The 25,936-nt window shown below is 51.2% G+C and overlaps 9 protein-coding genes across 9 annotated transcripts; 3 read left to right on the top strand and 6 right to left on the bottom strand.

Annotated features, from left to right (window-relative positions):
• Positions 1-1,793: 1,793 nt before the first annotated feature.
• On the top strand, positions 1,794-3,751 carry hexA (putative Woronin body protein HexA; the record flags this gene model as incomplete). Its single annotated transcript, XM_057172585.1, has 3 exons — positions 1,794-1,803; positions 2,101-2,479; positions 2,767-3,751. The coding sequence occupies 3 exons, from the start codon at positions 1,794-1,796 to the stop codon at positions 3,749-3,751; spliced, it is 1,374 nt and encodes a 457-aa protein (XP_057036488.1).
• A 1,579-nt stretch (positions 3,752-5,330) lies between these two features.
• Positions 5,331-9,553, bottom strand: N7457_001538 (uncharacterized protein; the record flags this gene model as incomplete). Its single annotated transcript, XM_057172584.1, has 2 exons — positions 5,331-9,362; positions 9,509-9,553. The coding sequence occupies 2 exons, from the start codon at positions 9,551-9,553 to the stop codon at positions 5,331-5,333; spliced, it is 4,077 nt and encodes a 1,358-aa protein (XP_057036487.1).
• A 515-nt stretch (positions 9,554-10,068) lies between these two features.
• N7457_001537 (alpha/beta fold hydrolase) lies at positions 10,069-11,259 on the top strand (the record flags this gene model as incomplete). The annotated part of the gene is made up of 1 exon (XM_057172583.1): positions 10,069-11,259. One exon carries the CDS (start codon positions 10,069-10,071, stop codon positions 11,257-11,259), a length of 1,191 nt encoding a protein of 396 aa, XP_057036486.1.
• Positions 11,260-11,588: 329 nt separating this feature from the next.
• On the bottom strand, positions 11,589-12,445 carry N7457_001536 (copper acquisition factor BIM1-like domain-containing protein; the record flags this gene model as incomplete). The annotated part of the gene is made up of 3 exons (XM_057172582.1): positions 11,589-11,798; positions 11,858-12,171; positions 12,229-12,445. The coding sequence occupies 3 exons, from the start codon at positions 12,443-12,445 to the stop codon at positions 11,589-11,591; spliced, it is 741 nt and encodes a 246-aa protein (XP_057036485.1).
• Positions 12,446-12,601: 156 nt separating this feature from the next.
• On the bottom strand, positions 12,602-12,817 carry N7457_001535 (uncharacterized protein; the record flags this gene model as incomplete). Its single annotated transcript, XM_057172581.1, has 1 exon — positions 12,602-12,817. The coding sequence occupies one exon, from the start codon at positions 12,815-12,817 to the stop codon at positions 12,602-12,604; it is 216 nt and encodes a 71-aa protein (XP_057036484.1).
• Positions 12,818-13,196: 379 nt separating this feature from the next.
• Positions 13,197-14,221, top strand: N7457_001534 (SRR1 family protein; the record flags this gene model as incomplete). The annotated part of the gene is made up of 2 exons (XM_057172580.1): positions 13,197-13,701; positions 13,866-14,221. 2 exons carry the CDS (start codon positions 13,197-13,199, stop codon positions 14,219-14,221), a joined length of 861 nt encoding a protein of 286 aa, XP_057036483.1.
• Positions 14,222-14,973: 752 nt separating this feature from the next.
• On the bottom strand, positions 14,974-16,950 carry bgt3 (uncharacterized protein; the record flags this gene model as incomplete). Its single annotated transcript, XM_057172579.1, has 2 exons — positions 14,974-15,115; positions 15,173-16,950. 2 exons carry the CDS (start codon positions 16,948-16,950, stop codon positions 14,974-14,976), a joined length of 1,920 nt encoding a protein of 639 aa, XP_057036482.1.
• A 952-nt stretch (positions 16,951-17,902) lies between these two features.
• Positions 17,903-21,066, bottom strand: N7457_001532 (uncharacterized protein; the record flags this gene model as incomplete). Its single annotated transcript, XM_057172578.1, has 5 exons — positions 17,903-18,081; positions 18,270-18,947; positions 19,402-20,478; positions 20,621-20,888; positions 21,043-21,066. The coding sequence occupies 5 exons, from the start codon at positions 21,064-21,066 to the stop codon at positions 17,903-17,905; spliced, it is 2,226 nt and encodes a 741-aa protein (XP_057036481.1).
• A 4,216-nt stretch (positions 21,067-25,282) lies between these two features.
• Positions 25,283-25,651, bottom strand: N7457_001531 (uncharacterized protein; the record flags this gene model as incomplete). Its single annotated transcript, XM_057172577.1, has 2 exons — positions 25,283-25,549; positions 25,610-25,651. The coding sequence occupies 2 exons, from the start codon at positions 25,649-25,651 to the stop codon at positions 25,283-25,285; spliced, it is 309 nt and encodes a 102-aa protein (XP_057036480.1).
• Positions 25,652-25,936: the final 285 nt, after the last annotated feature.

Here is a 25,936-nt window from a genome sequence, read left to right as displayed (position 1 = left end):
GCTGCTTCGCATCACGATACCCATCTTAACTTGCTTTTCTCATCGCGCCGATGTATACTAGAATTCATTTCAACAACCTTTTTGTTTCTCTTCTCTCCTGTCTTCTCATATCATTCATATCGGTCCGGCGTCGTCTTGATCATACTGGAGAACAATGATGATACCTTGCTAGTGACGACTCATTGTCTTGCTTGGCTCTGTCCCTCTCGTTGTGTGTGTTTATTTATCTGGGATCCGTGCTTTGCTGTGATCTCTTGCTGTCTGGTATAGCCATCCTTCCAATCTTTCGTCCCTTATTTGGTGGTTTTGGTGTTCGGTTTTGATTTCTTGGTGTTTTGGAAAAGTCGGGGTTATATATGGCAGTGTCTCTTTTTTTTTTGTAAGAACTTCTTTTCTTTTTAGTGGGAATAATCACTGCTCCTTTGTCGAATACAGATAGATATTCGAGGCTCCTACATAGTAAGTTGTGTAAAGACCTACAATGTTTGTAGGAGACACTACGGAGTAGTTCATCCCCCAGTAATAAAAGCGAGTGCAGAAAAGCCATTGGCATTTCATTTGCCGGCAGTTTCATCTTGCTGACAGGCTTGGCCGAATAACCCATATGCCGAGTATCGTAACTGACACTCCATGCGTTGCACATTCAGAACGGTGGATCAGACACAATGCAGAAAGACTATAATTAGAGTCCATACCTGTATACATGCCCAGGTACCTCATCGCTGAACCGTGGGTGCATGTTACGAGTTATATGCAGTAACCATGGTCGGGGTCAAGTCTGAATGATGGATCCACTCCTGACCCAAACATTGTGTTCAAGCATACGGAGTACAACATATGTAGCTGAGAAAATCCACTTACGGAGTACGGAGTACTCCGTATGATTTAGGCAATTGGTGCCCGCCCTATAGGCAGCACGTTGCATATGGTGCATGGGACTGTGGGAAAATGGGGTGGAGATTGTCGTTTCATTGGTCACGACCCAGTAATGATGATGTGATTCGAGCGCAAAGACGCGTCTGGGGATTACTTTCTGCCCGGATGTCTCATCACGATGGACGGGCAAACACCAAAGTACGAAACCTACACGCCGTAGCCTGGCCACAGCTCCCAGCCTCTGTGCGAAAAGAGGGTCCAGACACGAGCTGCATGCGCTGGCTGGCTGGCGCCTCTGGTGGTTGGGCTGGGGCTGGGGATCGAAAAGAGGGTCTTGAGGATCTTGATGAATCATTTTCCAGTGGAGAAGTGCATTGGATGGTATTGGTACGGAGTAAAGTACGGAGTACGGGGGGCCGACGGTATACTCCGTACCTATAGCGCGTATCGATGTGGGAATCATGTATCTTATGCGTGCTGTGTTGTCAACAGTCTCGGAGATGGGCCAATGGCGGGCCAGGAAGAACGCAGTGGCAGTATCCCACCAAAAGGACACTTTGCAAGCCGAGGGATATCACAGTTGAACGTGTCTCCGCTACCCCAAGTGCATTGTTGCCGATATGATGGAGCCAAACACGATCGGCGCCAAGGGGATCCAGATGTCCGATTCGACCCGGACGTTGCCATGGGGATCGAAACCGTGGCGCAATGACAATACGTGAAGGCTGGCCAGCCCCCCTCCATGTGAAAGGGCCGTGTCCAAGGTGCATCGTATTGTGGTTTTGGAGGTATCCATCGATGGGGATATGGTGCATAGTTGCTAGTATGGACGATAAGACTCTCCGTATGAATGAACAAGAACAAGAACAAAGAACTCAATTGTTCCTTGTCCTTGCTCATTGGACTATTCAAAAATCATGAACAAACGTAAGGAGCAGGAAAGAGAAACCTCGGTGATCAGCGGAGGCCCCAAAGAGGCAAGGCGGCGTAAACAAAAGAATTGCGGGCATAAATAAACGTAACAGTCGCCGACAGCATCTCTCTTTCTTCTTCTTCTTCCATTCTTACGATCTAGCATTCTTCATCCTTAAGCTTATCCCCCTCCATTCCAATCATCTCTCTTTGGTAGAAAAAGATCTTCTCTTTTTCCCCCTCCCCCCACTCCGAGAAAGACTTCCCCCTCAAGTCTTTTCTTGTCTAGTCTTTCGAGTTGTTTCGCGACAGTTCGAAAGGCATTCGAGAAAAGACGCTTAAAGTCCGTCAATCTGGACTTTGACGCCCGCGTTCCTATCCCCTTCAGTGTCTTCCCGTCGTCGTACCGGAGTGACGCTGTCTCTGAAACTACTCAGACGAGAGTAGAGGAGGAAGTCAATTTCGATCGTACTTCGCGCGTCGAACGGGAAGATACTCGAGGTTCTGCTCCCCTTCCCGCTCCCAGAAAGGAAGAAGTCGAGTTCCGTGTGAAAGAAGAGCGTCCGCACGTCCACGAAGAGCACCCCCAGTACACGCAGCACTCGCAGCAGTACACGCAGCACTCCCACTCCCACTCCGAGCACCAGCCGTCGGACAACTACGCCCCTGAGGTTGAGCTCACTCGTGAACGGTACGTATTCGGTGTTTTCCTGCGTTTTCCGGTTTTTTATCTGTTTCTGCATCTATGATTTGCGGTGTTTCCCCCCAGCCTCTCCAGATCCACTCGGAGTGGAGCAGCTGCAGCTGAACTGTCATTATTTGTTGTGAGATCTCCTATCTCGGGTTAGAGTGGTTACGGATTTAATCCCAGTCCAAAATTACGTGTCACAAGCTGCTCCACTCCAATTAGCGGTGACTGGCTTGTTTTGTTTATATGTTTATGGTACCCGTGCATGTGGGCTGACAATCTTCCCACAGCTACCCCAGTTACCAACAACCTTCTGTCAACTACGAGGAACAGACTCCAGTCTACGATAAAGTCGTCGAGAACCAACTCGACCTCACTGAACGTGACTACCGTCAACGTACCTCTCCCTCTTACGACCTCGACGTCTCTTACGACCGTCGTTATCGTCAACCCGTAGATTCTGCCTACGGTTACCAGTCTGAGTCTCACGACGTTTCGTACGACCGGACCCCTCAGCCCCAGACCGACTCTTACAGAGCCGACGACGTCTATCTTCAGGAAGTTCAGCCCCGTGCTCGTTCTTCCCCTTCAAGCAAAGTAAAGGTTTCTCACTCTACTTCTACCCTTGACACCGCCCCCTCTCGCAAAATGGGTTACTACGACGAGGACGGCCAGTACCACTCTTTCCGCCGCGGCGTTGAGCGCGCTGCCGACCGTGTCATGCACCCCTTCTCCCACTCTGACCGTGAGCAGTCTCACGCCGGCGAGGCCATTGTCCCCGCCCGTGAGAACGTCCGCGTTGTCGAGCCCCGCAACCACGGCAAGGCTGGCGAGACCGTCCCCATCCCCTGCCACTTCATCCGCGTCGGCGACATCCTGATCCTCCAGGGCCGCCCTTGCCAGGTCATCCGCATCTCGGTCTCCCCCCAGACCGGCCAGCACCGCTACCTCGGTGTCGACCTCTTCACCCGCAAGCTGCAGGAGGAGTCCAGCTTCGTCGCCAACCCCGGTCCCTCCGTGGTTGTCCAGACCATGCTCGGTCCCGTCTTCAAGACCTACCGCATCCTCGACATCCGTGACGATAACCGTCTCGTTGCCATGACCGAGAGCGGTGATGTCAAGCAGGGTCTCCCCGTCATCACCCAGGGCCACCTCTTCAAGCGCATCAGCGAGGCCTTCTCCGATGGCCGTGGCTCTGTCCGTGCCCTCGTCATCAACGACGGTGGCCGTGAGCTCGTCGTCGACTACAAGGTCATCCACGGCTCCCGCCTGTAAATGGTATGATTTTATTTTCCCTGGGTTTCTCCTAGACGGGGTCTGGATACGCTTGTACCTCATCCATGGTGTGATGAATAGTTGATTACGTCTGTTTTTCCTATTGCTTCTGTGATTTAATTTTCCTTTGTGTGACGATCTCATGTATGCAACCTCTTTTGTGTGCGGGTGAAAATGTGAATGGATTTATCTGTACTCAATTAGCCTTGACTCCTTGTACCTAGCTCAATAATCCCAATCATAGAGCCATGTCCACACTACTTCCCATTCCTCTTTTAGGCCATCTTGAAGTTGGGCAGAAACCCCCTCACGCATACATTAATGGCTTGGCCAGGCGAATAATTCTTCTTCCAGCTTCTATCCCATTCCCTCTCCCCAGTCAATTATTCATTCTTTGCGTGTTTTTGCCCTGTATTAGTTCCTTTGTATCCGTTGTATTAAACCACAAATCAATTGCTCGTAGCCCCCAACCTCGGTACGGAGTACCGAGGTCATTCGGCCCGGTCTCAGCTTTCACATTAGCTTTGTTCTCAACCCCCCATATACGATCGACTTACCGCAGCTTGCAGCTTGCATCTTGCAGCATGCTCCTGCGGCTGTAGCTCGTGATCGACATTAGAAGAATCCTTCGGAATCTAGACCATTTGGGTATCAATGCACTTGGACGGTGATATCATCTTTCCCCTCGTAATATGTATGCAGAAGCAGTGATCACCAGAGCTGAGAACCTAGCTTTTGATTAGAGATGGTGACGGGGAGGTCTTGTGGACATTAATATTAAAGCCATGTATATATAGAACCTTTATCCTAATTGGGTGATGGATATATATATGTTAGAGAATCACACAAAGTTGGGCTATTTAACATCGACATAAGAGCAGACCAAGATAGCTTTCTTTTTTTTTTGAATTCAAGTATAGAGAGACTACTGGCTGATCTAGAAATAATCAAAAAAAGTATTATGGCAGATGATATTCCGTTCCTTGGTTGGCCAAATCTATGTAAAAAAAACAGACAAGTCTGAATCATCTCACCAACACATCATCTCGTGTTGAAGCTCAACAGACCTATTTGAACAGATCTGGAGGGGAATAGGGAACGAGAGACATTAGTACATGGTGGCAAGAGAAGAACGCGGGTATCATGGAAGTAAAATAAGTCCAATGGGCTTTACCAAAAAGTGTGGAAAAAAAGAAAGAAAAGAAAGTAATAAGTAGGGAGAGAATAGGATACCCAGTTGAAGGCGAAAAGCCAAAAGAGCGGGAAAGGTGGAATGGAAAACCACAGCGAAGTATGAGAGGGAAAGAATGGGGAGCTAGAAGCAGCGGACCAAAGGGTGTATATCAGTCATTAGAGATTAGATATCGTCAAAGATGAACTCGGGGGTTGGAAGACAACAGTAGCCATGGGAAGCCATTAGTCTTTTGCAAAGGATAGACAGGAAAAGAGGGGGAAAGAAAAGAGGGCTGAAAGAAGGATATTAAAAGGCATTTGGCCTATAAGGGTGGAAAGTTGGTGTTTGACCAACGTTGGAATGACGAAATATTAACAGAAGGGCAGTTCATGTCTGCGAACATGATCAGTTGCGCAGACCGAATGCCTTCCGAAGAAGAGGAAATCGTTTCTTTCGTCCGGAGCCAGTGATCACGACGTCGCGCGCCGACATCCCATGCTCTTCGGGATTCGTTATCTCGGAGGTGCTGTCGTTGTTTGGATTTGGCCCACCGCGGGGTGCCTCGGGCTCTTTCTCAATTGGAGATGCACCATGAGCGCCATGCCCATTAACCACGGGGGTTTCATTGCGTGGGGCAGCTGCATCAGCTGTTGACGGTGCAGGATCCTGCGCTTGCACAGGGGACGATTGGGCGCCGCGCGATTGTTCTGCAACTGGCTGGAGTGGTTCTTCTTGCTTGACATCACCGCGGAGAGGCCAGGCATCTGGTCCTGTCGACAGGCGTTTGGAGTTCCTCTTAACCAGCTTGGACGACGAGCGAGTGGGGAGAGGATTCTCAGCAGAGACTGTGGTTATTGTGGTTCCATAGTTTCCATTTAGCATGCTCTCACTGCGCAAGTGTTCCCGCTCCATGCGTGACCGCTCTAGTGGCATGTCTGTCCGGGAGGGGCTTTGAGCATCTGCCTTGCGAATTATGTGTTCCGAGTTCTTGGACTTCTTGAGGCCAAGTCGGGTGAGAAGTCCTGGGCGACCACGGGGAGGCGCCATAAGGAACTCCTCCAAATCTCTCTGCGACATACCGCGTTGTTTAGCCACAGCTGCCATTCCAGACATGTTTGGAGCGTTCTTTTGTGAGCTCTTCCCGCGAGACCCTGGTGGGGAGCCCATGTGATTGGATGCACGCACTGGCTGCGCTTGCTGCCCGGGACCTTCCTCGGAGCTATCGTCCAATTCTGTCGAGTCACCGTCATCGGCACCTTGGCGACGGGGAATACCTCGGACAGGACGTAGCACATTGTTTCTAGGCTCATCTTCATCGCTGGAATCTGCAAACCGACTGGCGAAAACCTGGGGCCGGGGCTCATCCTCGCCATCGGAGTCTACAAACCGTGTTCCGCGTGCCGATCTGGGAGGCGGCTTGGTAAACTTCGCTCTCGGCGGTGATTTCTTATTCGTCGAGAAGAACGAATATCGCTCACCGGCAGCAGGCCCCCGAAGAGTCTTGCGCATTGTGCCATTTGAGGAGCCAGACGAAAGAGGCCGATGTTCAAGTGGGGACTCATTTCGTTCCGTGGGAGATTGAACTCGAACGTTGGTGCCAGCAGCACCAGCTCTCATCGTTCGCCGCATGGTGTGCGGGTCTCCACGCGGAGAAGAGCGTTTGAAGCTGCTTGAGGAATCACTTCCACTTGACCTGGTGCGGCGGAGAGTGCTAGGGAAACCAGGCTGACCTGCTGATTTGTGGAAAGCTGGACCAACAGACATTGGGCGTGGCTTATTCTTGCCACCTCGCGGAGGAGTGTCATTGCTCGACCATCGAGGATCCTGCATCCGAGATGCACCATTCACATCCACAGACATAGGGCGGGTTTGCGTCGTACGCTGAGCTTGGACACTGCCATTTTGAGCAGGCGCATTGCGAGCTTGCAACTTGATTGGCACTGGCTGGTACGCAGAGTCAAATCCATGACCAATCGAGGAGGCGGCAGATTCAGATACCAATCGATTAACCGAATCTTGAGTCGGTGTTGTGGAGCGCACTTCTTCGAGTGGCTGCTCTGTCACATCTTCCGATAGATTATCCACGACTGCGACCCGACTCAAAGGTTTCGGTGTTGCGTCACGAGATTCGCTCACAACCTCTAGGGTCGGTGTCGACCTAGGGGGCGAGCGTCTATCAACGATAGCATTGATGGATCCAAACCCATCGCCGTCAATGTCTTCCGGCGCATCACTATAGACGCTATCACCAGACTCCTCCCCGGTATCCACGTCATCCAGCTTGGGAACAGTGCTCGCCACAGTTTGGTCATTGGTCTTTTTCGCAGTCGCACCGATACTGCGGTCTGAGCCAGATGGCGGGAACCCACCTGGAATCCTAAACTGGTCCATGCTAGATCTCTTCGGGTCGAAATTCTGCTTTATTTCGTCTGCTGGGGGCGTAGCAGGTTCAACGGCAATAGCTGGCACAGCTAAATCAGAGCTTACGCCGGCATACGGCCGTGCCTTGTCGATGCCACTGATGAAACCATAATCCAGTTTGGATGGTTCAGCCTTTGGGCTGGTTTTCGCTTGGGAGGTGGGCAATGTGCCGCTGACAGACAATTGCTCTAGAGCACTCACATCCCGTGGCTGGAATTGTCCGTTTAGGTGAATGTTGGGAAGAATACTTCCGACAGCATGGTCATTTGAAAACGACATATTGGGTTTCGACTCCACGTCGGATTCAGATGATGAGCTGGACTCATTGTCACTGAAATCTGGAATTGGTGACCTTTGAAGACCGCCCCCTCGGCTACCCCGAATACTACCGAATGATGGAAGAACTTGTCGTGGTTTCATCACCACATCCCAGTCATCATCACTCGCAAAATCCGGCAAGGACTTCTTCTTGCCCACACCAAGCCAACTCATACGAGACTTCGTTTTACCACAGGGTGGAGATTCAGGTATGTATTCATCTGGGGAGGTAGGAGGGCTGGCCGCCACACCAACAACCTCAGCCTCGTCGTCGAAACTGACCTTGACGGACTTTTTCTTGCCGCCAGTCCGCAGGCCTTCGTCTGAGGCCACAGAGGTACCGTCTGATAGCTCGCTTGGTGGCAAGACTTGACCAGTTGCCCCGGACCGCCTATCAGGCGATGTAGAGGTTCCCCTCGGATGTTTGAGGGCTGATTTGACAGGTGATACTGATCTCGGCGGAGGCTCGTGGACGTGATCACTGGCATCTGCCACGGAGAGTAACCTGGAGAATCGAGTAGATCGGCCTGGACTGCTCGACTGCCGGAACTGGGGCTGATCTCCTATTTGCAGTTCCGATGGTGGAGATGGAGGCAGTGGCACTATCTCGATGTGATCGGCAATTGATGGTACACTCGCCATCTGGGTTCTACTTTGTCGGACGCTCAAATCTTCGATATTTGGATCAGGAATTTTGGGTATGTCTGCTCGGACAGTAGATGGCCACCGATCAGGCAGAGCTCGCGAAGATGGGTGTTCGTTCTCCCCGCCACGAGCCACGACAGGTATTGCATTATCCGTATATTGATCTGATGAATCGGTCTCTTCCGGCTTATATTGCACCTTTCTAGCCCGGAAATTCGCAGTCGGGCTGTCATGCTGTGCACTGACTGCTTGAGCTGCAGCGGTAGCAGCAGTGCCAGCCAAAGGCCCAGACTTGTTTGCAACGGGGCTTCCCTCCAGACTTCCAGATGGTTGCGCAGTAAATGTTTCCTTTGTCGGCTTCTCGCCCACCTCGGCGATAGTTTCTTGAATAGCACCGTCCAGTGTCATCGAATTATTGCTCGACATTGCAATCGGCGAGGTAGGTCGCGAGCCCATAGGATACGAGAAATTCACGGAATTCCGACTCGCTGCTCGTTCCAACTCGGGCACAGTCCCAAGACTAGTCACGCGTTCGTGCGTGGCGATCTGAATCGGGGATCCTCGTCCTTGTTGACGATCCATGGCCCTCGTCCCAGCGCGCGGCGGAGACGATGGAGACAAACGCATTGATGGCTCCATACTCATCGCCCGGCGATTTTGATTTTTGCGCGGGACAAACTGAGTTGGAACAGAGGGTAATGGTGGTACATCAAGAGGTGGAGAGACGGGTCCTGAGCTCGTCGCTGGGCGATGGGGCGACTGTTCGCGAAACGTGCGTGCGCTCATCGAGCTATTACTGCTAGAGCGACGCAGGGTGTCGCTCATACTGGCCGAGCGGCGACCGCCAACAGGATTGACCTGCGACTGGGTCGAGACCCGTCGCTGCATCATGCGTTTTGTCTGGACATTTTCGATGGGGGTTGGGGTAGGTGTGGAATTGCGGAGAGCTGCCGCTGCCGCTGCGGAGGACAGGCTCGCCGCGGAAGGCTGGGATCTTAGGAAGGCATGGCTGGCGGCGGACTGGGCGGATTGCGCAGCGGGTGTGGAGAGTGGCTAGTGGGAAGGAAGGGGAGCTGTCAGATTCACGTTTTCATGCATAGGTTGCAGGTACCCGTTGGATTGCATCGGGTTTTGCAGTGAAGAGTCCATTGCGGCATAGAGGAATGTGCAATCATTGGTAATCGACGCGTGGAACTCACCTGGTAATGGGCAGAGGCACTTCTTTTGCGACGCCCGAAGACCATTGTTCCAAGGCTCCGGCCTTTTCAAGGACACGGTCGGGGGAGGTCAGAGATCGGATGGCCGGACACTGCTCGATGCAGCGCCGGGATCCGAGATTGGAGTGGATGAAGCAGTGGATCTTCGATCTCGAGATAAGATGGGTGCGAAGTGGGAGGGTGTCGGAAACCGGGAAGTCGAGAAGCTGAGAGGGGGAACAACACGGGATCAACCACAGGGCCAGTCAAAGACAAGGAGATATGAAAGGGAGCGTCAGGTAAGGAGGTTTTAAAAACGAAGGTGAAAAAAAAAAGCCGAGGAAGGATTGTATGGCAGATCCAGCAGATCCGACGAGATCAAGAGGAACTTGCGTCATGACTTTTTTCGATGGGTCAGGCACCAAACCACTTTGCTTTGGCGGAGAGCTGCTTATTAGCTGCCGAGGCATCGTGAACTCCATAGCGTGGGCTGGACTCTCTCTACTTCACACATCGTCCAATATATTAGCAGAGTAATAACCACATTCCAATACAACCTTATCATGACCCTCCAACCCCTCCCTCTCCCAGCAGGCCTTACCAGCCGCACGGTCCAAACAACCGATCTAAACATCCACATCATAGAGGCTGGGCACACCCCAGCGAACGATAAACCACTAATCCTCCTTCTCCATGGTTTCCCCGAGATAGCCTATTCCTGGCGCCGTGTGATCCCCAAACTAGCAGCGGCAGGCTTCTACGTCGTCGCCCCTGACCAGCGTGGCTTCGGCCGCACCACAGGCTGGGACACGCGCAGCTACGAAGAGGCCGATCTCTCAACCTTCTCACTCACTAGCCTAGTGCGGGACATCATCTACCTTGTGCATGCGCTGGGCTACCGCTCTGTGCGCTGCGTCGCAGGCCACGACTGCGGCGCCGTATCAGCGGCCATGTGCGCCCTGATGCGGCCGGATTTCTTCCAAAGCGTTGCGCTCATGAGCCATCCTTTCAATGGGAGTCCGGAGATACCGTTTGATACAGCAAATGTAGACGCGGTGCGGGCTGGATCTGATAAGGCGGGTGGTGAGGGGTCGGCTGCTGCGGGGATACATGAGCAGCTTGCAAAGATGGGACGCAAGCATTATAAATGGTATTATTCGACTCGGGAGGCCGGGCCGGAGATGTCGGATCTAGGACCTGTGGAGATGCAGCGGTTCTTGCGCGGATATTTCCATCTGAAAAGTGGTTCGTGGTCGGGAAACCGGCCCCATCCGCTGGAGAAATGGTCTGCGGCTGATTTGGCAAAGTTGCCTGGGTATTATGTTATGCCGTTGGAGTTGTCGATGCCGGCGACAGTGGCTCGGGATATGGCGCTTGAGCCAGAGAATCTGGCCTCGCACTCGTGGCTGCCAGATGAGGAGCTTGCTGTTTATGCGGGTGAGTATGGACGCACGGGTTTCCAGGGCGGTTTGAATTGGTATCGTGTTCACACCGCTGCTGGAGGTAAATATTCAAAGGATTTGGATATCTTCGCTGGAAAGAAAATCGAGCCGCCATGTGCGTTCGTCTCGGGCAAGGTGGACTGGGGTAACTACCAGCAGCCTGGTGCCATCGAGAAGATGAAGAACGGGGTTTCGTGCGCTGACCTGCGTATCCTTCGTCTTGTCGATGGAGTTGGACATTGGACCCCCCAGGAATGTCCGGATGAGGTGGCGCAGGCGATTTTAGACTTGATCGGAGACGTCCACGAGTGAATTGTGAGCTACATATGTATGTGTGTATACAATTGGATATAGCACAATAGATAGTATGAGATATGAAATTGTGTTCCAAGAACCACATGCTTAGAATAATTGTTATAAACTTGGCAGATAGATTCGTTCTGCATAAGTATAAATGTAAAGCCCAAACACCGGTGAACGCCAGAAAGACCCATAACGTCAATTATATAGTTCAAGAAAGGCATACAGTGTCACCAGCACTGATTTTGAAGCGTCATATTTTAAGAAAATCAGGGGTATGGCGCAGAAGAAGCACAAGCAAAGCGCGCGAAAATGCAATCAACAAGATCAGAAGCAAGTATCTACATGTACATACCAAAAGCGAGGGCCAGCAATAGCGGGGCGATGGCCGCCGCGGACAGTTTCGGGGGTTGTAGGATCGCCGCACCCGAGCCTATGGATCTGGTAGTGTACATGTACTCAAAAGTGATTTCAGACGAATTGAAGCAATTGTCACGAGTCACAGCCTCCACAGATGGATCACCGTCTTCGGCAAACTCGATGTCCACGCACTACATAGACAAGTCAGTACAATTGATCGCTGAGTCGGGATTAGAAGACGAGAACATACGTTGAATAACGAAGCACCGTGCTTGGCTGTTTCGACCACTTGAATGGTGGCGTAATCTCCAGGACTGACACTGATATTGGCCGGCAATGGAACCTGGGGCAGACACACAGTACCCGGGTAAGGGTTATTAGTTGGCCCGACGATCTGGAATGGCGAAACGACTGGGTGGCTCATGTTTTCAGGGAGCTCGCCAAATCCGAGATTGATGTAGATCAAGGCAGTCTGGTGGCCTGGGAACCAACCCGGCTGGAAGGCGACTGCACCACCGCTGACGGGCCACTTGGTTCGATTAGTTGATTGAGGCATGCCACCACCTTGAATAAAGAAGTCAGTGGATGATCTTCAAGTGCAACCAGACCGGTCTTTCTTACAGGGATAAATCCATTCCATGCCGTATGGGTAGATGTATGAGCCATTTTTCACATCGTAGGCAACACCGAGACCATGAGCTTGCGCAATGGTGCCGTTGGTATGGAGGTTGTTTCCTCGATACCCAGGGTATGTGATGACAGTGTGAGCCTGCGCTAAGTCCAAACATAGCAGAACCAGGACAGAGGCCCATCGTGATATCGATTGTGCGAAACTCATGATGCGATCTGACAGCAGCGACAATGGTCAGAGATCAGGGTTGAACAGGAATTATCCAGTCGGTGAGCAAAGCTCAGGTTCGACTTCTCCGGTCGCAGAATGATAGAGTGCTGACAGGAGATGGAGAAGAACTGTTCTGGCAAAAGGACACCAAAATCATAAAAGCTCCAAGACCAAGACCAAGACCAAGCCATGATTTTCGAGGGCCGGCCGGTCTTTTTGAGGGGTACTGGCCATCACTTCGGCGGACGAGTCAAAGCCCAGGAACGCAGGTGTGACCGAGACTGCAGGCTGAGCCATTTGTGACTGGCCCCGGACAGTGATGAAGAGCAGGGGTGCCCTGCGATCACCACCGCCCGCTGCAAGTACCATCACTTAAAGGGCTGATCCTGTATGATGATTTGCTGAGTGGCCAGCGGTGGAAGCGCCGAGGGAGACACTAGCGTTAGGGGTGGAAACAGCATGGGCGCTTACAGAGTACAGATGAACACATGGTGTCCTGAGGGCATTCTATAACCCTGTCCTGCAACTCATTCACCTGAATATGCACCTAAGCAGGTCTATCGCACCTCCGAAGTTGCAAGCAGATTGCAACCTTGGAAGCTAGAGATGGAAGGCCTCTGACTAAACCCCAATGCCAAGCCTTTCCCCCGCATCTCCAAAAAAAAAAAAGCTTCTCACATTCTCTCCAATGAACTAATCCAATAACATTCACACATCCCATAATTTTTATAAAATATATATATATAAGATGCCCCACACATCCCGACCAAAGCGACCAACAACCCAAAAACGAACCCAAGTCACCGACGACGACGGCTGGACCCATGTCGCAAACAGCAGCAACGTGCGGCGCGTAATGCGCAGTCGGCCGCGGGGCCCAACTGCCATCACAAACTCCGCAAACGAGATCCCCTCTAACCAACTCGAGCCTACCCTGGCCCCCGCAGAAGCACCCGGTCGACTCACGTTGGCCGAGCTGCAGACACAGTTCCAGACCCACCGTGAACGGTGGGAGGCGTCAGAGAGCTGGACAAAGTTGTCAGGCATTTTGGACCAAAGACTGAAGATCAGGGCGCAAGAACAAGCTTCTGCTTCTGCTTCTGCTTCCACCACGGCCCAATGTCCAGTCGACTCCATTGTCTGCATCGGACTCGGGAGCCCTAGTGGGTTCCTGCGCGATGGCTGGGTTGACCGGCGGGCCGTGTCGCTGTACCAGCTTGCTGCGCTGGCCAGCATCAAGGATCAAGTGGCTTGTTCGTCTCCCGGTCCCCCTATTAGATTTCCTCAATTTTCATCTTCCTTTTTCTCTGATTTCAGTTTTGCATTTACTTGCCTCTCTTCTTCCCTTCCTTTCACATTCACTTTCATGATCGTATATACCCGAGACAACCTAAGCTAACCAGACCCACACTCCCAGGCAAGACCACCTATCCCGACATCAAAGTGTACGCACAAGACCCTGTCTTCAACACACTCGATGAGTCCCTTCTTGCGATGTTGAACATCACAGTCCTCAGACACCCAGAGGCCTTCTCGCATATCACACCCAACACAATGCTCTTCTGCCCGGGTGCAGAACGCAAACATCTTGAACTATTGCTACCGTCAAAACCATGGCTGTTATTTGGTGGTCCTCTGGAGCATGCAGACTCCGGCACTGTGTTGCAGGAGTATGTGGATGCCGCCGGGTCATATTGCTTGCCTGGCTTTGAGCAGTTGGAGCATGCCTTCTGGAACATGAGGCTTTATTGGCTTGAGGCGGGTGAGGAGTGATGGTTATATAAATGTTTTTTTTTTCCTTTTGGGTTTCCGGAATTTCGGGATATCCATAGGGTTGGGGGTTATATACCCGTGCATAGGGCTGGCGTTGGTTATACACATCCATGCAGACTTTCTTGGAATTCTTTTTGGAAATTGAGAATCAGTTTTATTTCCGACCCTCCGTATATCTGATTTATGCTGTCAGCCTAGAATCTAACTCGTAGATGGAAAATGATACATTTAACCAATGAAAGAAATCAACAGCTTACTTGTGACTTCTACTCTGATACATTGTACACCGGAATCAAACCGAAATTCAATGAATTGACCCTTATTTACACATAGACCTAGGATAAAAAAAAATCCGAGACAAACCATATAAGCATAAATGTCAATGAATATCCCACCCCGAGAGATTTCCACCACGCAAAGCACAAGAGCGAACAAAGCATATTCACAGAATCGGATGACACGAATGAGAATATGTCAATCCAGTAAACAAAGGACAGTAAAGACGATGAAACGCCAGGCAAGAAACCCCCGATATGTTGAATCGGAAAGTAAGAGATGCGAGGAAGAATGATGAGAGCGCCGAGGGTTCCCGCCATTATGATGAACTGGTATAAGAAAGCGGAACGCCAGTGCAAACGAAAAAAAGGAGGAAGAAGCGATACTAAGAACGCGATAACTATGCACAGAAAAAGAAATTTTCATGATCATCATCCCGTAACAAAGAGTCGCAAGTTGGACTCAGTAGTACTGTATTAGATGGTCTTGCCGCCGCAATCAGGGATTTTGAGACCCTTCTTGATCTTGCGTCCGGGGTCCATCAGACCCCATTTATCCTCCCACTCCTTCTTCGGGAGATTGAACTGGACTTTCCATGGTTCGTCAAAGGCCTCGAACCTGCAGAATGTTAGTGATCCGAGCAAAGTAGCGGAAAGAGGGAATGATAAGACATACCAGAAATAATCAGTTCCATTGTCCAGAGCCTGGCACACCCAGTCGTTCATAAAGATATTCAGATTGTCGATGCTGGCGACAGAGCCGGGTGTATCGTCGTCACAGACTTTGCTGTCACCGCAGTCCTTGCCGCCGCCAGTAGGCCATCCAACCTCGGAAATAATCTGCTTCTTGTCTGTGCCCTTGGTTAAGATGACGTCGTGGTTTTGCCAGAAATTCCATGTCCATGCAGTAGCATCGGTGACGTTGACACCGGCGAAGAAAGGATGAACGTTGGACATGACAACATCTACAACCTTAACCAGCTCCGCATTCCAGTTATCGCCAAGGTCGGAAGTGGCAATCGGTAGATCCAGATCGCGCTTTTCGAGCTCCTTAGTGACATCTTTGATGTATGAGATCAAGTTCGTTTGGGCAGACTGTTTGCTGTCTCCGGCGCGGAAGAGGGCTTCATTGCCGACGATAACACCCTTAAAGATGGACGTGTCCTTGGTATTATCCAAAATCTTGTAGAGATTCTTCAATTGTCGAGTGGTAGTAGTTGTGTTCGTATCGATCCAGACACCGAGCCAAAGTTTAACCTCCGTAAGCTCGAGACGGTCGATCGCATGCAAGACCATCTCTGTCTGGTTGCAGTCTGTACCATACAGACGCACAGTGTTCGTGAGCTGCGACAAGACAGCCATGTCACGGGTGACATTATTCTGAGAAGGGGGCCACTTCAGACATTCCGGGTACTGCACGCCCCACGGGGTGTAGTCCATGCCCGGGAAAACCTTGTGAAGTTCCTTGTTACCCATGAGGGCCTTAATCTCCGACGAATCCTTGTCGAGATCTCCATTGGTCTTCACATCAGTCTTTGCAGTCTCCGTTGAAGTATCCCCACCAGGGGATACTTCAGAGTTGTTGGGCTTCTCGGAGTTGTCGGAGTTTTCGGATTTGTCTCCGCCGTGCCGGGTACCGATGGTACCACCCACTGCACCACCAACGATAGCTCCTAGAATCAAAAACCCAAGAACAAGACCGACGATCCAGCCCATCTTCTTGCGTCCATGCGCGCCATTACTCATCGATCTCCCGGATTCCCCGCCAGCATTCCGCAACCCACCCCCGGGCACTGTGTCGTATGCGACATCGGCATTCTTCTCCCGCCCAAAGAAGCCTGTCAGAATGCCACCGGCAGCCGCACCACCGGCAGCACCTGTTGCCGCACCCGCAGCGCGGTTCCGTGACGGAGAAAAGTCGTCGTCGCCGTCATCCACGATCTCGTCGGGGTTGATATTCGACATTTCGCCGGTGCTGTACGCAGTCGAGTGTCGCTGATAAGGGCCGTCATTGATACCGGAGTACGCCGCGGGGTACTGGTGAGTACTATTGCTGCTGTCGCTCAAATACACCGAAGAATGACCGGGGGTTTGCATGGTCGGTGAGGCCACCGGGGCGCCGCGAGCCATGTTCGACGCGTGAGGATATTCTGGACGAAGAGACTCGCCGCTCATATAGCCTGCCGAGGGGACGTAGGGAGTGTCGGAACCGGTGGTGTTGAAATCGCGCTCTGCGGGCCCGGTGTATCCGTCGTTTCCGCGAGAAGCCTCAATGCCGCTCTGACGGTCGTGTGTATTAGCGATTCCTAGAGCAATTCCACCGATTCCGCCGCCTGGTGAGCTGGGACCGAGATTGTCCATGCCTGGCGTGACGGTGTGGTTTTCACGGGTGCCGTAAGAGTAGCGATGAGCTGGGGGAGGTGGGATGTCCATGCCCGGATCATCTGATGGCATGGTGTTTTCTCCTATCGAGTTTTCTGGACCTCTAATTTTCGGGTCTGAAACCGCACGCAGCGAAGATTGATCGGAAACTCGATCTCTGAAAGAGTTGAGTTGAAAGAGCTGCAGGGAAAGTGCCAAGGCAGAAAATTAAACGGTCATCGCAAATTGCCAAAACACGGGAACCACGGTACCCGGGAGATGAGAGGGGAGCTGAGACAAGCAATACACAGGGCAATCTAAATTGCTCGCGTTGGGCTTGGAGCTAGAGGAACTAGAGGAACTAGAGCAATAAGATAAAGAGGGTAACGTAGACAAATAAGCCGAGTGGAGGATCAACAAGGCGTGGCCCGGACAACGGCCCCAAACTGATGTGTCGATGAGGGCTTCACCTACATGGAAGTATCGGAAGTAATCTGTCAGAACCCTTATTTTCTCTTCTTTTTGGCAGACATGGCCATACATATTCCCACGAGGGACCACTGTGGAGTACGACTGTCTCTTGAACCCCTTGGGTGGTGTTGCTATTTTTACCCTCAAGCCCCCGGAATGGGAGAGCCGTTGACTTCGGAGACGCTTTCACATCTTTCTTTGTTATACGCTGCAGATTTGGGTTGGGAGGTTCCATAGCACATTACCATCTCGCATTCAACGTTAAAATCACTAGATCCAAGTCGTGGTATCATCCGGCATATATCCGCTATATAGATCATATCGTCCAATCCCATAAATTGCATCCCATCCCAGCGCCAATCCATTCCGGCAATATCCCTCCCCCCTTTTTTTTAAGGATCCTTTCTGTTTTCATGTTCGTCTGCCCCAAACCAGTCGTATAGATCCCAAATCAGCAAGACACCAACGCCTTCGTACACGAAGGATACCTGAACGACCCAAAGCCCCCAAAAGTCAAAACCATAAACACAACCATACGTAAGCAAGGCACGAAAGCAGTAAGTTCACAGAAAATCTAGCCTTCCACGTCCTCCGCACTCCGCTGCGCAGCTGTTTTACCTTTAGACTCCAGGCGAGTTCCGCGCTCCAGAAAGCGTCGCTTGCCACGACGAGTATCAAAATGGTCTGGGATCTCAGCAGCTTCCTGGCCCTCAGCGAGCATGCTGCTTCGCATTTTATCGCGGTAGGCATCCACTGTTCGCAAACGGTTAGCCGGGGTGTCTCAGCCACTCAGATTGTCCGAGAGCACGTGGGCCGGTGCGGGTGAGGCAAGGGAACTTTTGGGACAAAGCGCAACCGGTGATGTCACATGAGACAGCCGAACAATGGAAGGACAATAAAGAACAAGAACAAAAAACCGAGAAACAGGATGAATCACTTACGCGACCGTTGCAAAAATAGCATCCTCCCCGCAAACACACGGCTTTGACTCCAGCTCATCCGGTACCCGAGATCATTCAGCAGCAAATCCTTACGGTGTTTTCTGCGAGTGAGCTTGGGCACCTCGATCTCGGCATCTGCATCGAGCGAGGGCGCAGGCACCGTCGTGCGTCCGATGGTCAATGCTTCGGGATCATCCCCTTGCTCTGCGTCGTCGCGGAAGAAACGCCTAGCAGGGACGACGCGATTCTCATCGCGCATCTGGATAGGGAAGTAGGTGCGCGGATAGACTGCGTTGGACTCGCGGTAGGAGTCTGGGATCTCGTCCATGTTGACCTTGTCCAGGACGACCTTGACGCGCACGCGGCAGCCACGCTGTGGGTCGTCGACTAGGATGAATTTGCGTCGTTTGCCGTCTGGCAGATGACTGAAGAGGTCCTCATTTGTGGGGCCTTGCTCGTCAATGTCATGGTCGGTTGAATCCATGCGTGCGGAGGTGGCGATTGTGGGATGTCGGCCTAGTGAAGAGAGGCTGTTGTCCCGGAGCAGTGGGGGCATGGAAGGCCCGCCGCTGCCGGGAGTTAGGGCTGTTGGGGTATCGTGGAAAATGTGAGCGGGACGGAGGTCAGCTGGCTGTGGGAGACGTGTGTCCACGGACCGGTGAGTGCCGTAGTCTGTGCCTATGGGTCAAACAAAGGAGCAAGAATTAGCCTACGCTGTACAACTGCATGTTTGGCATGTCGGGGGAAAGGAGGTTGAGTTCCAAGGAAACAAGGACCAAGGCACAAGAAGCGCGGCGGTATCAAATGTAAAACAAAGCAGCGAAGCGAACAGGGTATGAGATAAACAGAGGCCAGATAAAAACACAAATTGGGTGCGTAGGGATACAGGAGTACACATCTCATACAACCATAGACACATCCTCGTACACATATACACAGACAACCAGATCAGACACAAAACTCCCACATATACACATACACTCAAGACAATTATTCGGTCCAACACAGAAAGGTCCCAAGAAAAAAATACACAAGTGATCCTGCCGCTCTTCGTAAAAGAAAAAGGAGAAAGGAAGAAAGGGAGACATCGTCGGATCAAAGCACAAAGCACATCACATGTGGTGAAACATACCGCTGACTTCCTCATTAGGGCTGCCTTCAGGTTGGTGATGATGATGCATCTGTGGTGGTCCCATCGATATGGGACCCAGACTCGGCCGGGGAGCAGGAGGAGCCGACATAGCACTCATGCCTGGGCCAGGAAGACCGCTTTGGCTAGTCGGGCCCTGTGGCGGCATGTGAGATTGGGCAGGAACCGACTGTCTTCGATTCATCTTCGCCTGGCGGCGAACCCGTCTGCTGCGTAGTCTTGGATCCTGATTGCTGTTGCGCCAGCTATCGACAGCACGTTGGATTAATCCTCGCTTTCCTCTCAGTGCGGGATTCAGCTCAGCCAGCGCCCAGCCGACGGCGTTACATTCTGTCTCGTAAACCAGCCGGTTCCCGCGGTACTGGTCCTTACTGCAACAGGCGCGCGGGTACACGCAGTTCTCCGTCTTGAAGTCTTGCGTCAGGGTGTCCACGATGACTGATTCCACGTCACAACGAATCGTATATTCCATCTTCACCCGGTCTCGGGAGTATTCGAAGGCGATCCACTGCACACCATTGCTATCTTGTCGCACAACTAGCGGAGTCGTTGCTGGAATGGGGCCAGGAGCTGCGCTAGAGGTAGTGCCACCCAGTGGTGGGCTTGCATGTGGGTTACTGGCGGAGACTGCATGGCTGCTGGTTGCCGTAAGAGGGGGATTTAGCATTGATTGTTGGGGAGGATTAGAATGCTGGGAGGAATCGAGTTTCATGATAGGACTGTTAGACATGCCAGTCGTAGGGATGTGAGCGGGTTGATGGGGTGGCAGTTGAGATGGGGCCTTCTGATGCGGCATCATCAACGGCTGTGTTGAAAGAGGATGCTGCTGAGGAGAAGGATGAGCCGCATATGGTGACGGCTGAACTGGATTGATAGACGAATATGGAGAATAGGCGTACATCTGGGGTGGCATCTGTGGCGACTGTGCATACAGGTTGCGGCCATGTTGGTCGTGTGGCTGAGAAGCTACCGAGGCCGGTGAGCTTGATTGAGGGGTATGATAAATAGGAGGATATGGCCTCTGCATTTGAGCGGTAGATGCCATGAGGTCAGGCGGCCCTAAACCTTGGGAGTTAGTTGATATCTTCGGTAAGCTGAAAGGTATGAATGGCCAAGAGTGTTTGAAGAGCTGATCACGAGTGCGTGGCCTTCCCGAGAACTTCCTACTTTCAATTACATGTTCAAAAGGAAGAGAGCTTACCACTAGAAGGGTAATGTGCCGACGCTGGGATCGTCGAATATGGAGGATGGGTGGTGTAGTAGGGCGATTCTGGTGGTGGGCCGTAAGGATTATGATGGTGCAGGGCACCGTTGCCTAAAGAGTGGGATGGCGGGTATGTAGTAGGAGGAATAGAAGAAGCAGACTGAGCCGGCGAGATGGGGTCTTGCTTCTGTGGCTGCGCTAGATTTGATCGGGGCAATGTCTGAGAGTGTTGAGATCCAGGACGTCCAGGGTTGCCGTGTCGAAGCTGTAACAGAAACACGCATCAGTGACTGGATTTCGATAGCCGGCCTAAAAGGTCGCGAGAAAGACACAGGCAAAGTTCGAACCAGAAAACGAACGGTGTGACAACAACCCGAGAACGTGGACTTAGGAAAGAAAAGAAAAAAACTTGTAAATACAGCCAAATGGGTCCGGAGTGACATCAGCATATGGCTCCCCGGTCTAGCGTGGGAATTTGAATCCCGTAGGTATGCAGAATCTCATCGCCATGGAGGGAATGGTTGGGTTGGACCACAGATGAATCCAATCCTCGAACAGGGATGACCTTAGGTGCGTAACAAATGAGCCAGGGTATAACCGGGATTGTCCGTCCAGGACCAAAGGAGGGCATGGATCTGTGTAGCGCTGGTGCATCCTTGATATCGCGAACAGTTCCTTTCTTCCGAAGGGACAACGCACGCGAGAGATTGCCTATGTAGGTGGCGCTTCCAAGCTGCACCGCGAATTTGACGCATTGCTTTCGTTGCTCTTCCTCTCGGTTGCGACTTTCTGCTCTCTCGTATGGCTGGAGAGGGCCTCTTGTCTGGGTCGGGCATTTGGTAGGTCCCGAACAGATGCATACGAATGGGCTGAAGCTGCGTATGTCATGGCGAACAATTGCCATCCGATGGACCGGTGTTGGGTAGTTTCCATAACTCGGCATCCAGTCTAAATTGTCGGCCTTTTGACCGAGGCATGTCTGTATCTTCCAATTTTGCGCAATATTGATCTTGACGAGGGCGCAATTCGAGGAAGGCATCCACAGGCGTGCCAGACATTCCAGTGTGGGCGAGAACAGACCAGGACTCCACCGAGCACTTCATCCACAACCACATATGAAAAGAACCAAAAAAAAGATAGTGGGAATGATATTGAAGTAAGAAAAAAGAATTGACGAAAGCTATCCGGGAAATTCAACGAAACAGAAAGGCATGGGTTCAAGGCCGAGAAAGATGCGAAATGATGCGAAATGATACTCACGGAATCATCAATAGAGGCTTCCTTGTACTTTGTCGCCGGAGGACCAAGGTCAGGCTGTACCATACCGGTCATCGACCTCTCTCGTGGTCCCGGACAGAATATGGAATGGACTTCCAAGGTTGACAATAGGGTCTGACAAGAAGAAAGAACTGGGATGGAGGAACGTGGGAACAAATGAGATAAAAGGTAGACCACGAGGGCGATCCCGAACTGAGGCTAAACAGCAGCTGCGCGACACACTGGGTCTTGACTGGGGTTCAGGGGGCCGTGTCAAATGTGAAGGCAAGTGGAGGGTCCAGGGTTATTTAGCTGCACCCGTGAGACCCTGTTCTTATTCTTTTCTTCTTCTGTCGGAGGCGAACCTCGAGATGCTCACAATCAAAGAGCGCTAGATTGAAAAGGAAAAAAAAGAAATAAAAAAAAGAAATGAACTAAAAGCGAGAAAGAAAACATGAGCAGAGTTGTATATTATTTATTGCATTTTCCAATAAAGAATCCAAAAATCCAAATCGAAAAACCCCCGATAGGGAATAGTAAAGAACAAGACCTCAGGCGCAAGTGTATAGCTGGTAACTCGCGCGAAAGAGGCCTGTAATAAAGGAGATTACAGGCTCGAGGCCGGTAAACATCCGAGTCTTTGAAATTCAATGTGTCATCAGCCGAGTTGAAAGAGATTTAGACGCTTGAGAATGATGTGCAGACAAAGAGACGAGTGGAGAATGTACATCGTACTTACGGCAATAGCCTCGACACTGAGAGCATGGGGATTTGCCGCAACGGCCAAAGGCTTCTCGGATCCAGTGGAGGGAGCATGATACGTCAGGCTAGTCACCCAATAGTAATGGAGTATATGCTGAGAGACTCGACTTGGAATTAAAAATGTATATAAAAAAAAAAGAATTAAAGCAAAAATAATGGTTATTTTTTATTAAAAAAAAGAACTCATTCTGAGACCTGATTTTCCGGCAGGATTCTGATTGCGCAGGTCGAGGCAGAGACAAGCGCTGCTCGAAAAACATTCCCCTCAAATATGGGAAAATCAAATCCAGGTGAGGGGATCACAAAAGCCTCTGTTTCTCTCGAGAATTTCACCTGTCACCGAGGATATGCCGCGGGACCAAGGTAACGCCCAGAGGTTGCAATCGATGTACAATAGTATATACGTTGAATGGAGCTCGTCAATATAGACTCCGTCTAATCCGTGCTCCATACGGGAAAATCCGTTTGCTCATGTTCAGATCAAATAATATCAAACGACCCACCGTAAGTCTAGAATGCCTGATAGCCCATGACGATTGGAGTGTGGACCTCGGGATGGATTCGAGGCTAAAAAAGAGAGCTAGTTGACGTTGCTCTTGGATCGTGCAGAGGCCAGTTTCAGGTACGGAGTACGGAGTACGGAGTTTGGCTTGGGCTGAGAAATTCCCTTCGGAGTATATCGAGGATCGGCGAAATGATACTGGAAAAGAATAATGAGAAAAGCGAAAAAGCGAAAAAAGAGAAAAAGAAAAAGAAAACAGAGAATGCTCCTATTAACATTCGACGCGGACTAGTCAAATCCAGGAAGTTACACCGTTCTCCCATGTTTCCACGGCCCAATTGTTCTAAACCATCTCCTTCCGATCTAAATAAACTCGAAACAGCCTAACGGCGCCCATCGCCATTTTTCGCTCTGTCTTTTCCCCTTTGACTTCTACATTCGTGGGACCGTGTAACCCCGTCCCAGCCTCAGCAGGTAGATCCCATGAACTAGTAGGGTATAATCGGCCCATGCTACTTCCCGTGGAGATTAGACAAGCCCCCTCTGGATACGCGTCTATAATTTCACACACCCACGATCGAGTCCCTGTTTTCGGACGCTAACGCTTAGAAAAACCATCGTTTCCGTCGGGATAGCCAATTGGGTTGTGATTCACTCCTCCCATGCGGGCCTCCGCCCGGGTTCGCTCTATCCCACACCCATTCTAGTGGCATCTTAGTCGATCTTGGCAGTCCCATGGAGTGTGGCTCGAAAGAAGAGACAGAGTCAGAGGGGGCAAAAAAAAAGAAAGGAATGACATGCCTGCCTCTACCTCTGCACCCCCCCTCCTTCTATCTCCCAATTTTCTCCGGCCTCTGACACCGATGCATAACACTTGAGTCCTTTCAAGCATTTTCGGTTTTAGCCCCCTTGTGCTTCATGTGAAGTGGCCGGAACGCTAAATTAGTGCCTAGACATCCCCTTCTGCCTAGTTGTTTAGATTCAGTTCTCGATGAGGGTTTAAATTAATTTTATACTCGGCTACCCATCTATCCATGGTCTGTACATCTTCCTACCTCTGGAGTGGAGACATGCTCGGTGTGGAGTGTTTATCAACCTCGGAGGTAATGAGGTATAATGATGAATTGCTCGTGACACAAATCATGGCTGATGAGATATACCGATAGAATTGAGTCTCCATTTCATCCCTCTCGGCAGCGGATCACCGGCATGTACGGGAGTATGGATCTGACATCTAGCCCATTGGATTGTCGAAAAAAAAGGGAAGCATGGATCAGGAGTGCGGATTGTTGTTGTTGCGCAGTGACTTTGCATGAAGATGAAATTAGGGGCGTACAAGGAGTCCAACTTCGGAGGTTTACTTAACCATGCACACACACGAGGAAGAGTAATTAAAACACAAATCCAAAAATAATCCAAAGAGAAAAAAAAAAAGACTCAAACTATACGCTTTTGAGAGTGCTTCCAGAACGAGGCTAGTCTCACACTCCATTCAGCTGAACCGAGCTTCGACGGAACAGGTAGGGGTTGGGATGCACCAATGACTTGCTGCCCAATGGATCGTCAAGTTGTGCGCGGGGATTCGAGTGTTCGAGGCACAGGAACTTCAAGGACCTCAGCCTTGAAGGTTGGAGCTAAAGCTCTAGTGCACGGTTGCATGGCCCCTTTTTCTTTTTGATTGCTGTTTTCTGTCGTGTCTTGGGGGCTAAAGGGGGGCCATTTTCCACGGCGCACTGTTATTGGCACAGACGGTGATCGATGCAGGGTGCTAGGGTCCCGCGGTCTTCCGTTGCGTTAAGCCGTACCCGTAGTCCCACCATGTAATTTTTGGAGTCGCCCATCTCCATGATCGGTGATTTGGGAAATTGTGATAGTGTGCTCGACCCACATGGTCCATGCGGACTATAATGTACTCCGTCCCTCCGTACGGAGTGCTGGATATAGCATCGTAGTGTTGGATCGTGAGACTGCCCTTTTTTCAAATCGCAATCCCAACCGAAGCTGAGAGAGTGTTTCCCAGACATCGCACAACGTGTTACTGAGTCGTGGGGCCGGGGATCGGGGGAACGAACCAGAGGGTAACCCCTGGGCGGATCAACCGACAATCCTGGCCCCCTTTTTTGCTCTAAAGTGTGCCACTACCGCCCCGGATCGACTGCGGACTTCGCGGTCCAGAGCATTGTTAATGGACCGAACCCGTTTGCCGAGACGTTGGGGACTTCGCTAAAGGACCTGAAATATGAAATGAAAACCACGTTTCTCTTTGTGCCGGTCTCCCGTCGGTCTCGCTGGATCTTTTGTCGATCCATGGCCAAGTACGTCATGTTCGGCCATACAAAGAAAGTCGCCTGGGCGCAGCGTTCTGATTCGAGGCTTTTGGCGTTTTGTAATGCGGCACAAAAGCCCTAGACCTGAACAAGCAAAAGAGGAAACAGACATGCCTTAATCAAGGGGCTGAAACTAACCTTGGGAGCAACCTTTGAAAGCCTCATGCCCTGAACGGACATTGTGGACGATAGTTCCAACGCACTGTCCCCAAAAGTGACTACTGGAAGTACTCCGTGGAGAGAGAGAGAGCATGGTCAGAATACTCGTAGATAGTGTTTGTTTCTTGGAGTTGGCGAGTCCCAAAACAGTAAGACCCGCCAGTCCGTATTCTTTTGGTCAATTGCTCTTTTGTTTCCGCTCGACAGAATAATGAAAACCCAAGTTTGAACATGCAGACAACCCGACGTCCACGTTGTCCTGAACCCTTGCTTCCTGCAGTGCGGCTTACAGCAACGCAGACGAGC

The sequence above is a fragment of the Penicillium paradoxum genome (genome assembly GCF_028828445.1).
Source record: "Penicillium paradoxum strain IBT 22861 chromosome Unknown utg000002l_segment0_segment0, whole genome shotgun sequence".
Taxonomy (NCBI): domain Eukaryota; kingdom Fungi; phylum Ascomycota; class Eurotiomycetes; order Eurotiales; family Aspergillaceae; genus Penicillium; species Penicillium paradoxum.
The sequence above is the reverse complement of the archived record's forward strand: the minus strand, read 5'-3'. Positions and strand labels throughout refer to the sequence as shown.